Below are 17,163 nucleotides of genomic sequence, written 5' to 3'. Positions count from 1 at the left end.
GGAGTTAAAGCCTTAATGTACAGAGAAATCAAGAAAGTAGACTGATTCAGACCACAGACTGGATACTGCATCCTGAAATACAGGAGGGAGAGCGATTCATTAGATAACTTTCTAAGGGCTTTTCTGACCTCCAGAGTCTAGCTCACGAACTTGCCCTCTTCAAAGTTAAATACATGTATTTGATCCCTCTGCTAATATAAAAGAAGTATTCCTGTGCAGGTGTTGCTGGAGCATATACATTTAATTTCATACAGCTCAGGCTTTCACACATTATGTACTGACAGCCCTAACGTGCCTTTCCCACAGCAAATTTATACTTTTACTTATCAGTTGGCAAACAAGTATTTCAAGCTTCCAGTTAACAATTTTGTTTCCAAAGCATCCATACTTACATCTTTATAGCTGTGTTTCTATTATCATTTAAATACTTTTGCGTCCACCCTCAGTATAAGACACAAACGCAAATACTTTTAAAAGGCACTGCCAGATGAACATAATACCATTGAGACAAAGGATGGTCTAAACATTTGGAGGGCTGAAAAAGACAACTTTTTGGCCCCAATCCAATACAGGAGGCCCACCCGCAACCCCACTCTTATCTGGCAACCCCCAGTAGATGCTTGAAATGGCAGCTAGTACCAAACCCTACACAGTATATATGCTGTCTTTTTTCCTATGCATACATAAGTATGATCAAGTTTAATGTATAAATTAGATACATTAAGCAATTAACAACAACTATTAACAAAACAGAACAATTATCACAATATACTGTCAGGAAGTTATGTGAGTGTGATCTCTCTTTCAAAATATCTTACTGTAACCATCCTTTACTTGCAGTAAACGGCTTGGTGTTACTCCTTTCACGGGATCCCTTGCTGATGTCTCCGTATAGGCTCATTGCTTTCTGGTGCAACCCATTGATGTCAATCAGAATACGTTTTCTGTTCATGGCTTCCACTCGCCAATGTCTTTTGGAAATGCCTTTTCCATCTTTACTAGGTCACTTATTAAGCATTGAGGCCATAACTTTTGCACTTTAGAGTGTGACTGCAAAGTTCACATTAATTTGCTTTTCCTTCTTCACAGTTTCATGGATAGATTTGTTCTTACCACAGATCTTAGCAACCTTAGCAAAGGTGTTTTTTTTCTTTTCTTATTAAGTTGAGGACTTTCACCTTTTCACTTAACGTAAACACTTTATGGCTCCTCTTTGACATATCCGAATTACCAACATGAATACTTTTGCACGTTGGGACATTATTAAATAAAATAGGGGTTACCTGAACACAAGCACACCGATACCTCAAGATTCCGTGGCTACTAAGAAGAGACTAATGGGCGGGTTGCAAATACAGGGTGGGTACGAGATTCACGCCCCAGGCGAGATTACCCGAGATTTCATCTTACTACTCAGAATGGAGCAATTTAAAACTTATGAATTGTTTATTTCTGGAATTTCTAGACCTTTATTTCTGGACCTTGTTTGACTGAGGGTAACTGAAATCAGAGAAAGCAACATCTCATAAGAGGGGGGCTACTGTACTACTGTGTGTTCATTACTAAAAGAACGTGTATTCATTATTTAGGACATAATTCTGGAAATGTATGATGGTTGGAGATTGCATCTAAAGTGCCAGGGTCTAGTAATGGAGGAAATGGATACATTCTAAAATTATGAATGGATAAACAACATAAAATATTACAATGATAAGAATACAGAGAAAATTTCTCAAGATCTACAGAATTGTGGATATGATACAGACCTTTAACAAAAGAACACAGGGAGCCTTCAACTTTTTGTTAACAAAGTTTAAGTAGAAATTGATAAAATATCAGCAAATTCAGCATCAAAATATTCCATTTAATTTTGTGCAAAGTCAATTGTATTAAATGTCTTCTCATATATGTCATTTCAAACAAGGTGCAGAATCAAGAAATATAAAACTGATAATTATATAAAATCATAGAAAAATAATTTTATTGTTTATTTTTAATTAATCTACATAAAGCAAAGATTGTACTCATCTGTTAAATCACAATATCCAGAGCACCTAGTGGAGTACCCAGTATGCAGGAAGAACATGAAACAAACCATGTTGTAAACATTTTATCAGTGATTGATAAGAGTTAAAAAACAAACATTTGCATCATAACTAGTCATTTATTATAATTACATGTAAATCTATTGCTTGACTCACATTTCAAACACAATTCCAAAATGCATCCAGCAAGGAGTTGCTTGTCTCAAATCACTTGACCAGAACTGATGCAGTCCTAGAAGTTTATAAAGTACAGATAACAAGATAAAGCAAAAAACAAAAATGGTGATTTCCAGTTCCAGTTAACCATGACCTTCACCAAAACACCTCTCTTGGCCAGTTTCCTCATCTGTAAAACATAATTCTTAGTTCTAAAAATTCAATAGAAAGGAAAAGTAGACGCACATAAAAAGGAAGAAAGAGCAAGTCTTCCTTAGTCATCTCTTCCTTATTCTTACATCATCCCCTTCCTAGAGTGACTCAAAGTCACTCTATCCTGAGTACTAATCTCAAGGCCCTCAGCTCAGACCTCTACCTCACACCAAGGTCATCATCACTTAATATTATTCCCTCATTAGTTCTTCAGATCACCCAATTATTGGGGAGCTGACAGCTGTTATGTCAACAACATAGAAGGAATTCAGAGGACCCTCTGAAGGGCGGAGCCATTCACTCTGTTTGAGGCTGAAGTCACCAAGGCACTGAGACACTCTGAGGTAGAGCAGGCCTCAAAGTAATATGGGTTAGTTATTATAGCAGCTAAATTTTTAACACATTATGCCAGCACTCTATACTGAACTCCTTACAACACGTGTCCTTGGGAGGTGGGTACTGTTATTGTCCTCATCTTCAAGACAAGGAAACTGAAGCTTATACAACGTTGGTCGATGCCACCCAACTTTGAAAGGACAGAGGCTGAACTCGAACTCAGGACAACAACGTTAGACAGAGATCAGTTCCTTCACCAGGAAGCAGGCCCTGCCAGGAGAAAGGTCAATACCCACGTGCCAGACGCAGGATGGAAGGGGCTGCTAGAACCTTGGCGACTCTGGCCACGCGCTGGCCTTAAGGGATGGGGTCCCCTTAAGAAAGGGGGCCTTTTCTCACCGGACAAAAAACTAACTACCCAACTGGGAGGAGGTTCCTTCCCAGTGCCGGCGCAGGGCTAGGCAGATGGAAGAGGACCCCGACAACTGGTTGAGGGAGCAGGTGGCTGGTCGGCGGGGATAAGAGGAGGAGGGCTGGGAGGGAGGATAGGCGGCAACCCCGGGAGAACCAGGAGTCTTGAACGTGGTCCGACCCGGTGGAATAGACCAGCAAGGCCCGTTGAGAATGGAGCCCACCGGCCAAGAGAGCCAGGGGGCGGCGGGTCCCCAGGAGGGAAGGGAAGAGACCCGCCTGGAGGAGGCGCCAGAGCCGGAGCCAAAATGCTCCGACCGCCGGAGCGGAGAGAACGGGGCTGGCACCCAGCCAGTCGGGCCGGGGGGCAGGGAGCCGGCGGCCGCTGAGGGTGGGGCCCCGGAGGGTCCCGCGGGGGCGGGGAGGGGAGAGGGGCGGGGCAAGGCGGACGGAGCGGACGGGCCAGGAAAGCCGCGGGAGAGCGAGAGTGGGAAGGACCTGGGGAAGCCCGAGGACGAGGCGAGGGAGCCGGGAGAGCAGCAGCCCCGGGCGTCCCGGGGATATTCCTGGGAGAGGCTCCCGGAGAGGGCCGAGGGCACGGAGCAGGCCGAGGGGACACATCCCCTGGAGGAGAAGCCCGACTGGCAGAGGATTCCGAGGCAGGAGGAGACCAAGGAGAACGAGATCCTCAGAGAGAAGAAGGACAGCTCGGCGAGCAGGGAAGCCGAGCAGCTGCTCCCTCGGCCCCCTGTCGGATTCGGTATCTGCCGCAGATCCGACCCCCAGGCGCTGTGGTCTGACCTCTGGTGCCACTCGCCCAGTCTCTTTAACCAGCTGTCGAAGATGGGCGACCCGGATGTCCTGGAAATGGTGCAGCACGAAGGTAGGAGCCCGCGGAGTGGCGCTCGGGGAGGGTGGGACCCCGCGCGCGGAGCCCCCACCGCAGGCGGAGGGACCCGGAGAGACGTTGGCGGCCCTGCGGCCTGGAGCTCGGGGACGTTCGCACAGTGGCGCGCCGCGCGCGAGGCAGGGCTGCACCGCGAACAGATCCCGCCAGGCGTGGGTGGGTGGGTGTGGGCGCCGCACGATGTCGGGTCCTGCTGGGGCGAGCCCGGGACCTCGGTCCTATGACCCCTGAGGTTCTGAGAACACCCTCCTTGCTTCTGTGGAGGATGGAATAACGCAGGGAGGCCAGATGAGTGGGCTGGGTGTGTGGACTTCTGTCCCCGGGCCTATGAACCTGGGCACGAGGAAGAAAGTCTCCCACAGAGAGTCACAGCTTAGGGTGCATGACAACGGATGTGTGTAGGGGAGCTGGCCCTTAATGCTTTTGCTGCTTTTTATTCTCAGATTATTGCTCAAGCTTTGAGATCCTTGTTACTTTTGTTTGTGGCCTACCCTAAGGTTATCAGCTTGAGATTCTTGGGAACGCTGCTGTGGTACCAGCTTTCATTGAATCTTGAGTTACGTTGAGAACTATTTGCTCATTGTCTGGTAAGGCTATTATTACACATACCTATATTCTGTGGATCTGGTGGAATACACACCTTTTCCTAAAAATGCAGGTATTTTTCTGGGACTACCTCCAGGACCTTTAGTGACATCAGTTCCCTAGGTGACACTCTGTTTTCATGTCTTGCTTAATATGAGATCTAAACATGGAAACATTTTTTTTAACTGATAAAATATCTAAGCAGTCTTACTAGTTACTAGACTGCAAAGGCACCAAGAAATGCAATGCATTATTGCATGCTCCTTCGCTTTCTTAAAAGCTTTATTGTGATATACTGTAATTTACATAATTATAAAAGTCACCCATTTAAAGTGTACAATTCAATGGTTTTTAGTATATTTACAGAGTTTTGCAATCATTAGGAGTCTAATTTTAGAACATTTACATCACCCCAAATAGAAACCTCTTAGTGATCACTCCCCATCCACCTTCATCCTATTTCCAACCTCACCCTCCCCCCCACACCCCACCCCACCCCACCCCACCCCACGTCACCCCCAGCTATAGGCAGCTACTAATTTACTCTCTCTATAGATTTACCTATTCTGGTTACTTCATGTAAACAGATTTATATATAACAATTCTTGACAATTAAACATATAAGCAATCAGTGATCTCTTTTGTAATTGGCTTCTTTCTCTTAGCATAATGATTTTGAAATGTATCCATGTTGTGACTCATATCAGTGCATCATTCCTTTTTATTGCCAAATAATATTCCATTGTATAGATATACCACATTTATCCATTCATCAGTTGGTGAACATTTGGCTTTCCACTTTTTTCTTTCTTTTTTCTTTTTTTGCTCTCATGAATAATGCTTCTATGAATGCTCATGTATAAGTTTTTGTATGAAGATGTTTTTGTTTCCTTGGGTATATACCTAGGAGTTGAGTTACTGGATCACATGGTAGCTCTATACTGAACATTTTGAGAACCTACCAAACAGTTTTCTAAGTGTCTGCATCATTTTATATTCCCACCAGCAACGTATGAGTTCCAATTTATCCATATCCTCACTAACATTTGTTATTGTCTCTTATTAATTGCCATCCTAGTGGTTATGAAGTGGTATCTCAATGTGGTTTTGATTTGTATTTTCTCAGTGACTAATGTGTCAAATGTCTTTTCCAGTGCTTGTTAGCCACTCATGTATCTTCTATGGAGAAATGTCAATTCAAATCCTTTGCCCATTTAAAAAAAAAAAAGTTATTTGTTTTTTCATTATTGCATTGTAAGAGTTCTTTATATATTCTATATGTACGATTTGCAAATATTTTCTCCCATTTCTTGGGCTGTCTTTCCATGTCCTTGATGGTGTCACTTGAAGCAACTACCCCCTTTTTAAGTCAAAAAATAATTTAAGGAGAGGGGGGAAAAATTCTTGAAAACTTTCAGCTTTGACTAATGGCTTTGCTAAATGATGTAATAAATTTATTTATTATTCTCTAAATAAATGATTGGTGTTCAGTGGTACAAAAGAAATCAAAAGTATAAAATTAGAAGCCCCTTTCTATACTTATTTAATGGTTTCCTCCTTTGCTGAGAATTAATTTTGTTGTAATTTCAGTAACCCGAAGTTCTTAATAGATATATATTTTTTTCATTTAAAGCATTCAGTAATTCCTTGTAATCAGTCCTTCTGAAGTAAAGCTATGAGCAGGTACAGAAATATATCCTTCATTGAAGGGAAATGTGGAGGAAACAAAGGGAAGTATGTAATTTTCTATATATAATGAAAAAATATTTATCAATATGGCATTGCAGAGATCGACATTGCAGATGTTAGAAATATGATCTAATTTAGCCTTGGGATAATTTTACTTCCTAGAATACATACTTAAATTAGTGTTACTTCAGCATAGTAATTTTACATTACTGCAGCTTGAGTCCAGGAAAGTTAGAATTTTTCCCAAAAGAATTTCAGTTTTCCCTTTTCTTGACAAGGAATGATTTTTAGTATATTTACAGAGTTGCTATGACATATGGCAAAGGTCTTTGCAATGTATTTATATTCCTTCTTATTGTGATCGAAGCTTTGTCTTTGATTTGGGTGGAGGTTGGAGACAAAATACTGGTGTAGAATACCATGTATATTTGATGGTTGGTTCTGGTAACTGCATCCTCCCCAAATTCCTGTTTCCTGTTTTGTTCATAGATCCAAAATCCAAGCACAGCAGGGCTGTGTGCATTAGTGAGAATGGGGCCTAAGGAGCAGGTTGGTCCAGGCCACTCAGTTGACACTTATATTTCTAAATATTTTTCATTATATCAATTATTTTGCTGGGTTGATTTTATTGCCAATTATTGAGACCTCTGTTATTACTAGGGCTGTGTGAAGAGTGTGTTACAATCAGGGTATGTTTTTTAACATTGACAATCCAATGGATTTTGGAAGCCCAGTTCTAAATATACAAATATGTTTCTTCCTGGAGTTTAAAGACACAGTTATCAAAACACAAGTGTTGGTTGAAGAGCCTGAAACATACTGAGTTACACAGCATCAAATTTTAGGAGCTACTTTTAGTTCTGTATGTTAAAATATAAACAGATTTCTTACAGTAAATTTACCGAAACAATTAAGCCTAGATCTTGTATATCATGTATTTCCTAAGTCACCTTTAAAGCGTGAATATACTAAAGTTAAACAATTGATTTACGTGTGATAGGATTTCTTCCCAGAGAGAGAATGCTAACATTCTGCCTTTAGACATAGTAGTTAATATTTCTTGGATATATTACATTTTCTCAGTTTATTTTCTTGATTCCTAAACATATAAGCAATCAGTGATCTCCAATTAGCTGTTTTCTCGCTAATAATTTTTAAAATGAAATTCCAAGGGCAAAATGTAATAGAACATTTAAAAAGTAATATAAACAAATACTGGTAGTAAAATGTCGGTGTTACTGATATTAAACTATTGACTGGTTGACATGATAAAGAAGTTCTGATCTGGAATATTCATTCTTTATCTGATTTGTGACCCATTTAGTATTGGGAAAGATCGTTTAAGGGTTTCACATAGGAAAAGTCAGTTTTAAAGTTGAATGTAAAGTTATCTGCATCTTTACAACTATATTAAACATTGCATGTAACCAAACCATCTGTCTTTTGGTAATGTGAATATTTGATTGCATTTACAGTTGACCCTTGAACAACACGAGTTTGAACGGCATGAGTCCCCTTATATGCAGACGTTTTTCAATAAATACTGTCAATGTATTTTCCTTATGATTTTGTTAATAATATTTTCTTTTCTCTAGCTTACTTACTTTTTTGTAAGAATACAGTATGTGATACATCTGACATACAAAATATGTGTTAGTCTACTGTGTATGTTATTGGTAAAATGCTTCCTGTCAACAGTAGGATATTCGTAATTAAGTTTTTGGGGAGTTGATAGTTATATGCAGACTTTTGATTGTGGGGATGGGGATGTCAGTGCCCCTAACCCCTTCGTTGTTCAAGTATCAGAGGTGTTTTACTTTGTGCTGCTGGAAGGAGTGGAAACTGAGAAGACCATCTGGTAAAGACAAGGGCTATTTTTGGGCTCTGGGGTTGCTGGAGTGTGTATTCTTAGCAATGTGCTTTCAGTGAAAACTCAAAGCTCAGTTTGTGGGCTGGCTTTACTTTTAGCTCATTTTATGTATCCCCACAATGATTGGTATTAAACCCTCCGTATCTCTGGCTTCTAGCCCATTAGGAAGCATACAGTCATTTCCATTAACTTTAGAGGAAGTTGGAAGAATACAAAGAAGCTGATTTAGAGTTTTGGCCTTCAAATCCTGCCTCTTGAGATAGGCCTCTGTTTTGATAGAAGTTTGGTGATTATGCATAGTTATCACAGCCTTATATTCTGTGAGTGAGTGTGAACGTGTGTCTGGGTCTCGGGCATGTGTGAACATCTGACTGTGTCTGTGAGAGAGCTAGTGAAAACTATGTGTGAGTGGGAGCACAGTGTGAGAGGAAATAGATTTATCCTCTTTAGCCTTTCTGCTTTTCAGAAAAGAGCACAGTTTACAGAGTGTGCTTCACCTGGCTCTCAGGGAGCTTGCAGTCTTGTGGAGGGAGGTTTAATTGGGCGAGGCATCCAGAGAGGGCTACATTCAGGGTGATATGGGAGCAGTAGAAGGCTAACCCAGGAGACAGATGAGGAGGTTTCAGGCGAGGGCTGAGAGGAAGATAGCAAAACTGATATAAGGTGAAAAATAAGCAATAGTTAGCCTAGAAAGAAAATAGTTGTTAGTTCTAGGGAAAGGAAGCAACCAGTTGAAAGGTGAAAACATAAGAGAAATAGTATGGATGGGCAATAATCTGGAGGAAATATATCGTCCTGTTTCCACATTTTCAAATGAACACATTTGCATCAAGTCTCGACAGCAGCTTGAAAATATTTTTCAACTCTGTGTTAAAGGCAGCAAAAATAACTAGATGAAGGAGGGATTAGTGCTTGCAGTTTTCAACTTTCTCTTCTAAAAAACAGAATTATAAAATACTCTATAACGACACTTGTTTGTTCTGTACTTGGAAGTCTATTTATTTCTTCTGCTAATAGTGATTTTTTTTTTTGTCCCCAAGGAAAATGAAAGACTCCCTATATCAGTTCTCAAGTACCATACATTGAGAGACAAAGCATGTATTTCTTAGAATCCAATTCTTCATCTACTCATTCTAAGAGTTTGCTAGATAGGTGTCCTTTTCATTAAAAAAAAAATCCAATGAGAGATGGTCAAGACATTGTGGTGTTTTGAGCTATACATCTAAACTATACTCATGATAGTACCGTATGATGTTTTATGTTTTTCAAATAATTTTTACTTATATTTTTAATCTTATAGATGGAAAAGGCTGCACTCAGAAAAGTTGTAGCTGTAGGTAGTCTGTTTTCATGCTTTGCTTACAATAACTATTAACTTTTAAATTAACAGCTCTTGTAACAAAAAGATCTGAATATGAAGGAAATTCTTTTATCTTTATTCTGACATTCTAAAACTTATCCCAAAGAATCTAAAACAGTTTTGAACATTGACAAAAGAGTAGAATTCATCCATCCTAATAATAATAACAACATCAACAAAAATACCATTTATTGACCTTTTCTGTGCCTGTGACTGCATGAAGTACTTTACATGCATTATCTTATTTAATGCTTGCACAAACATTATGAGATAAACATTAATGCCATTTATATGGTATTTGATAGCTTTGAATTTATGTTATATTGTTAAGTTTCTTTACTTGCAGACAGTTTGGGTCAACTCTAGCAAAACACACCGATAAAATATTAAACCTACACGGTAAGAACTAAGAGATAGCGATGGACATCCTGCTAGATGTTTTCCTCTCAACAGATTTGTGGCTATTGATGAATACCTGCATTTATCAGAATTAAATTTATTTGTTAGTTGGTAAGATTGTATCCTATAGGTCAGTGTTTGATGTTTTCTCCCCTAGATTATAGACCGTTTTTGATACTTCTTCTGGAGACGCTTTTGAACAACTTAGCTCCAGGAAGATCTTAGGTGTTTCCTTTCAGTACATTTTCCTTTGAACTTTTTTGTTTGGTTTTTGAATTCCTATTTTATCAGTGTTCAGACTTTTAACATATTCTGATCAATTGGCCATGTTAACATGTATTTTTTTTTTCTTTCTCATTTAATTTAGAGAGAAGAGCTAGTAGGGACGCAGACTATGCTTTTGAAACGAATGAGGTAAGTTAAATGTCTATTAGTTTCCTATAAGTCAGAACAAAAAAAGAGGAAACTAGGTTAGAAATGACTTCCTATAAATACTTAGGTCTTTGTACTTCAGTTATTTACTCATATGACATTCTTTCTATATTGTCCTTTAACCAATTTCTTTTGTAGTAAATAAAGCAAATTCCATGTTTCACACAGATTTAATATTGGACCTTTCTAGATGTTACAAGGGAGCAAACACAAACTTAGATTTGTTTTGAGGCTCCCCGTGAAATAAACTCAGCTATGCTGAGACTTAATATGCAAGATTGACTTATACTCTCCTAGAGTATAATACAGGTAAAATGTGACAGCTTTTTATGTTACAGTTATTAGTATGTGATTAGTAATTATTGATGACTGTGCCAGGGTTCAAGTGACTCACCCCGAATTAAGTAAATATATTAAAAGATAATCGGTAATAAAATTAAATAATACTTGTAAAAATACAAAATTTTCTTAACCAAAAGCCTTATTTTATTTATATAAAGTTGCAAAAAGATACTAACAATTTAGATTTCTTATATATAGAATATAAGCATTCTGAAAGTGTTTCAGATAAAATAATCCTTCTGGTAGGCTCTAACTGACCCAGAGCAGTACTCATGGAGTTACATGTTCTTGATTTGGGTTAGGGATGCCCACCTAGATATAAAAAGATTCTTTAAAAACAGTTTTTTAGGAACGACTGAAATTTCCTCCCTGGGAAACACAACCTATCAGAATAGGTTGGCTGTGTGCTAGTTAGTTGGATAAACTGGTTGACTTAAGATTCTCAGACGTTCTGAGATTCCTTTAAAAGTTCAGTGATGAAAAAGCTGAAAGAAACAGATTATGAGAACCAAAGGGACTGTGAAAAACAGTTGGTCCAGTAATTTTTAGTGTAATTTGTACACCACCTGAATAAGAATTACATGAAAAAGGTTCTTAAAAATACTGACTTGTATATAGAAATAAGCATACTGAAAGTGTTTCAGATAAAATAATCTGAATACTCCAACCTCAGACTACAAATCAGTACCGTAGGGGATAAGATTGAGTCATGACTTAAAAAAGGCACACAGGTGATTCTTATTACTATTAAAGTTGGAAAATTGCTATCATAAAATAGAGTCTCCACAACTAAAGTAATGTCATGTAACACAAAGAACATATTTTTTGAGTGAGTAAATGAATCGACAGTTATCTAGAAAATAAAGAACATGAAAAATGAAAGATTTCATGTCTTTAGAAAAGACTGAGGAAAGATTTGTCTTGAGATTGACTGAACCAATTTAAATGATAATAAAATATATTGTCATTTTCATTTTGTTCATGTTGACATAATAATATACTCCACAGATCTTTTTATGTATTGCTCAAGTTAACTTCAATTACAGCAGTCCACATTCTTTGCTATTTTTCATATTTATGTATATTCCAGACTTAAACTTGTATAAGAGAAAAACAATTTCATGTCGTATTATGCTTTTCCGTATCCCTTTGCACATTTCAAGAGCAATAGATACTGCTTCCTTGCCTTCAACCTCAGGTGTTCATTTGAAACAATTTTGCTCAAATTTCTAAGGCTTTACATTTGGCTTGCCAAACTCAGACATTTATTTACTTAAATTCCACTATATTATTTTAGAAATATCATGTGTCATAGGTTTTAGTTTTTTTGGATCCCCCCCCCACCCCCGTAAGAAGGCAAGAAGTGACAGGTGACAGGGGAATGGATTAAACCATGGGAGAATAGCATTGTCATACCAAACTCTCTTTTAGAGTCAACTTAGACTTATGTCCAGCATATCTTTTTTTAAATATAGATTGCTTTGGAGTAAAAACAGCACCTGTCTGAGACAAAGATGAAGAATTACTGATAAAGTTTAGAGTTATTAAATGAATATATTATTGAATTAATCAGTTTAAAAATGACTATAGCTTTTGCTTCCAGAAAGATGGAGTAGACGAAGTTTTTCCTATTCCTTCTGCTAAGTACAACTAAAACACCTAGACATTATACTTAAAACAAACATAAGGAGACTTTGAAAGTTAGAGAGAAGACAAACAGGCGAGCAGTCCAGGATTCAAGGGACCACACTGAAGTTAGTTTCTTGGGTTTTCTCTTTGCTTCATATAGTGCAGACTGACTGCTAGAGAAGCCAGTAATGCAGAAATGCTAACTGGCACAGACAAATGAAGCACCAGGAGAAGCCTACTCTCTTTGACTAATGGACCAGGAAAGGGGTAACTGAGGAATAAAGAAAACTTATAGTTAATAACTGCTTTATAACACCATAGGCAAAAAAAACCAAAAAACTGATCCTACCACCATCCCCTCAAAAATAACTCAATTGGGGAGAGTAGACTTTCACCCTGGCCTGGTTGTAACAAGATGCCCAACTCCCCATAGAGTTGATATCGAAAAGGCTGGGTGGGGGGCCAAGATTTTCATCTCCACTGGATGAAGACATGTCCCTCCCACACACATTTGCATAGTGTCAGTGGAGAACACGTGGGCAGCCAGGACTTTCACTGTCATCTGTGGTAACAAAGTACTCAATCCTTTTCTGCTGGATTGGTATCAGAAGTGACCTCGCGGAAAGCCAGGAGTTTCACCACTGACTAGAAGTAGAGAAGCCACCCCAACACCACTCCCTGCCATGGTGACAGTAGAGTCCATGTAGGGAGCAGTAAGCAGACATCCTTACCTTTTCCAGCTATGTTGGGAATAGTGAAGGCCTAATAGTAAGCTTGAACTTCCACCCTCACCCAACAGTAATTAGAAACCCTTCCAGCATCCCCACCACCTCTTCATATCCACATAGGCTGAGTGGGGCAACTGGAATTCTATCCCCACCAGGTAGTAAGGCATCACTCCACTTACCCCCACCAGAGTGGGGTGACACAAATGTTCTGATTAGGATTATCTGATTAGATTATCTGATTATCTGATTATCTGATTAGAATTATCTGATTAGGATTTTAAAGAAACCGTCACGTGAATGCTTCGGTGAGCAATTGTGAACATTCTTGAAACAAACACACCAAAAATACAAAGTCTCAGCAAAAATATAATAGAAGTTCAAAGAAAAACATATTAGAAATTTTAGAATTGAAAAATAGAATCACTAAAATGAAAAATAGAGTGGAATCGGTAAAGTAAAGAATTACTGAATTTGGAGCTAGAATAGAAATTACCCATTCTAAACAGAAGAGAGAAAGAAAAAAAAAGAAAATTAACAGAGCTGGAGAGACCTATGGGACTATAACAACAGGTCCTGCATTTGTGTAATTGTAGCCCTGGGAGAGAAGAAAGTGCGATAAAGAATTATTTGAAAAAATAATAGCTGGAAATATCTTAATTTGTCAAAAGACATAAACCTACAGATTCAAGAAGCTGAGGGAACCACAAACAGGATAAACCCAAAGAAATTTACACCAGTCAAACTAGTTAAGAAAATTAAAGACAAGAAAACCATGGAGACTAAAGGAAGTGGTACAATTGTTTCAAGTGCTTAAAAAAAATGCCAATCTAGTATTCTATAAGTGGTGAAAATATCCTTTAGAAATGAATAGAAAATCAAGATATTCTCAAATGAAGGAAGACTAAAGAAAAATTTTACCAGCACATTTGCCCTAAAAGATTGACCAAAGGAAGTTTTCTAACAGAAAGAAAATGGTAAAATAAGTAATTTTGTAACATGGGGAAGGAGAGAAAACACAATAGAAGAAGTAAAATATAAGTAAATACGATAGACTTTCTCTTTTTGAGTTTTCAAAATTTATGTTTGACAGTTGAAGTAAAAATTTTAACAATGTCTGATGTGGTTCTCAATGTATGTAGAGAAATATTTAAGACAATTATAAATAAAGAGGTTTGGGGTTGTAAAGGGAAGTGAGAGTTATATACTTCACTTGACAGATAAAACATACACACTGTAGGCTGTGGTAAGTAATGCATATATAATGTAATATCAAAATCCACCATTTAAAAAACTATACAAAGAGATACACACAAAAACTCTTTAGCTAAATCAAAATGGAATTGAAAAAAAAAAGTCTCAGTAACCCACAGGAGGTCATGAAAAATAAAGCAGAAACAAAACAAAGGGCACACGCAGAAAACAAAAAATTTAAATGGCAGAATTAATTGCTAATGTACCAATAATTACATGAAATGTAAATAGTCTAAACACACCAATTGAAAGACAGAGATTTGCAAAGTGGATTTAAAAACATGAAAGTAAAAGGATTAAAAATATCCATTATGGCTGAAAATATATGCAAACATTAATAAAAAGAAAGCAGGAGTGCTAAATTAATGTCATATTAAGTACAGTTTGTAGCAAAGAAATTGTAGATAGAACAGGACATTATATAATGACAAAAAAGGTCCTTCCACAACATTAAGACGTAGCAATGCTGAAGTGGTATGCACCAAGTAATATCACAATATGTGAAGCAAAAAATAATAGAATGGAAAGGAGTAATATACAAATCTATAATTACAACTGGAGACCACCTCTTTCTTAACAATAGATGGCACAACTAAAAAGAAAACCAGGAAAGATATAGATGAACTCAATCCATCTACCAATAGGATATGTGACATTTATAACTATTCCACTTGACAAGAAGAGAAGACATATCCATTTCAAATACTGATGGAACATATGCCAAGATAGACCATATCCTGGGCCGTGGAACAACCTCTACAAATTTAAAATAATTGAAATCATACAGAGTGTGTTCTTCTGACTACAATGGAATCAAACCACTCAGTAACAATGATAACAGGAACATTTCCAACAATTGGAAACTAAACAACAATCCATGGGTCAAAGTCTCAAGGGAAAAACAAAACCAAACCAAAACATTGAACTGAATAAAAATGAAAATATAACATATTAATATTTGAGGGTTGTAGCCAAAACAATGAAAGGGAAATTAGTAGCACTATATATTTATGTTAGTAAAGAAAAAAAGTCTCAAATCAATAGTAAGCTTCCATCTCAAGAAACAACAGCAAAACATTAAAAATAAGAGCAGAAATCAATGAATTGAAAACAAATATGTATATATATATATATATATATATATATATATACATATATATATATATATATTAGAGAAAAATCATTGAAACAAAAAGCTGGTTCTTTGAAAAGGTCATAAAATTGACAGATTTCTATGTAGACTGACAAAAAAGAGGAAAGGGAGAAGTGGGGAGAGAGAGGAAGGGAGAGGAGAGGAGAATAGAGAAGAGGAGAGAATAGAGAAGAAGAGAGAACACACATAACCAATATCAGGAATAAAACAAGGCATATCATTAGATTCTGTGCATATAAGGAGAGCTAATAAAGAAATACTAAGAATAACTCTACACATATAAATGTTACAACTTAGATGAAATGAATAAATTCCTCAAAAAGCACAAACGACCACAACCCACTTAATAGGAAATAGTCCTATAATTATTAAGGAAATTAAATGTGCGCTTTAAAGTTTTTCCCCAAAGAAATCTCTAGGCCCAAATGGTTTACTGGAAAATTCTATCAAATATTCAAAGAATAATTAACATCAATTTTATACAGTCTCTTCCAGAAAATAGAATAGGAATAAACACTTCACAATTCATTTTAGAGGCTTGCATTACCCTTGTACTAATCATACAAATACAGCACAAAAATTAAAAAAATACAGACTAATATCCCTCATGATTATAGACACCCAAATGCTTAGTAAAATATTAGCAAATAGAATATGAAAAAAAATTTAGTATCATGACCAAGTCGAGTTTATTCCAATGATGGGAGGCTCCTTTATTATTCAAAAATCACTTGATGTACTTTATCATATTAAAAGGCTAAAAAGTAAAAGAAACCCAAACAAACATGATTTTATCTGTTTTTTTCAGGAAAAAAAAAGTTTATCTAAATTCAACGCCTAGAACTCTACACATTCTCAGAAAACTAGGAATGTAGAGGAACTTCCTTACCCGATAAAGAACATATATGAGACTCCTACAGTAACCACATAATTAATAGTAAAAGAGTGAATGTCTTCCCCCTTTGATCAGGAACACATAGTAAAGCTTTCCTCACTTACCACTCCTCTTAAACATAGTAGAACTGAAACTTTGCAGTGAGGCAAGAAAATAAAATAAAAGGATTATGGATCAAAAAGGAATAAATAAAACTCTTCCTATTTGCAGATGACATGATGATCTAAATAGAAAATCCCAAGAAACCTATAAAAAACAAAACAACAGTAAAAATACAAACAAACAAACAAACCTGGCTCTCCTAAAACTAAGAAATGAATTTAATACAGAAATTATTTGCGTTTCGATATATGAATATTGAACACATGGAAACTCAAATTGGTATACAGGTTAATACAATTTTTATCAAAATCTCATCAAGACTTTTTGTAGATATAGATGAGATTTTTCTAAAATTTATATGGAAATGCAAAGGAAGTAGACGAGATAAAATAATTTTGAAAAGATTGGAAGAAATGACTACCCAATTTAAGACTCATTTTTTTTAGCTGCAGTCTAGTTAAGACTTTGTGGTATTTGCAAAGAGAGGGACATAGATTAATGAAATAGAATACAGACTGCATAAATAGCCCCACAGAGTACAGTCAAATAATTTTGCACAAATGTGCAAAAGCAATACAATAGAGGAAGGATAGTCTTTCTAAAAAATGGTGCCGGAGCATTTGAATATCCATAGACAAAATTATAACTTCAACACAAACC

General features: G+C 37.1%; 1 protein-coding gene across 2 annotated transcripts in view; it reads left to right on the top strand.

Annotated features, from left to right (window-relative positions):
* The first annotated feature begins 3,337 nt into the window (after positions 1 to 3,337).
* The window catches only part of ANO5 (anoctamin 5), a 74,200-nt gene continuing 60,374 nt past the window's right edge, over positions 3,338 to 17,163 (top strand). For both annotated transcript variants that reach the window (XM_081063810.1, XM_081063809.1), the window contains exons 1-2: positions 3,338 to 4,044; positions 10,339 to 10,385. In XM_081063810.1, the coding sequence (XP_080919936.1) occupies positions 3,375 to 4,044; positions 10,339 to 10,385 (717 nt within the window). In that variant the 5' untranslated portion in view covers positions 3,338 to 3,374. The remainder of the gene's footprint in view (positions 4,045 to 10,338; positions 10,386 to 17,163) is intronic.

This window comes from Rhinolophus hipposideros, assembly GCF_964194185.1.
Source record: "Rhinolophus hipposideros genome assembly, chromosome: 10".
NCBI lineage: Eukaryota > Metazoa > Chordata > Mammalia > Chiroptera > Rhinolophidae > Rhinolophus > Rhinolophus hipposideros.
The sequence above is the reverse complement of the archived record's forward strand: the minus strand, read 5'-3'. Positions and strand labels throughout refer to the sequence as shown.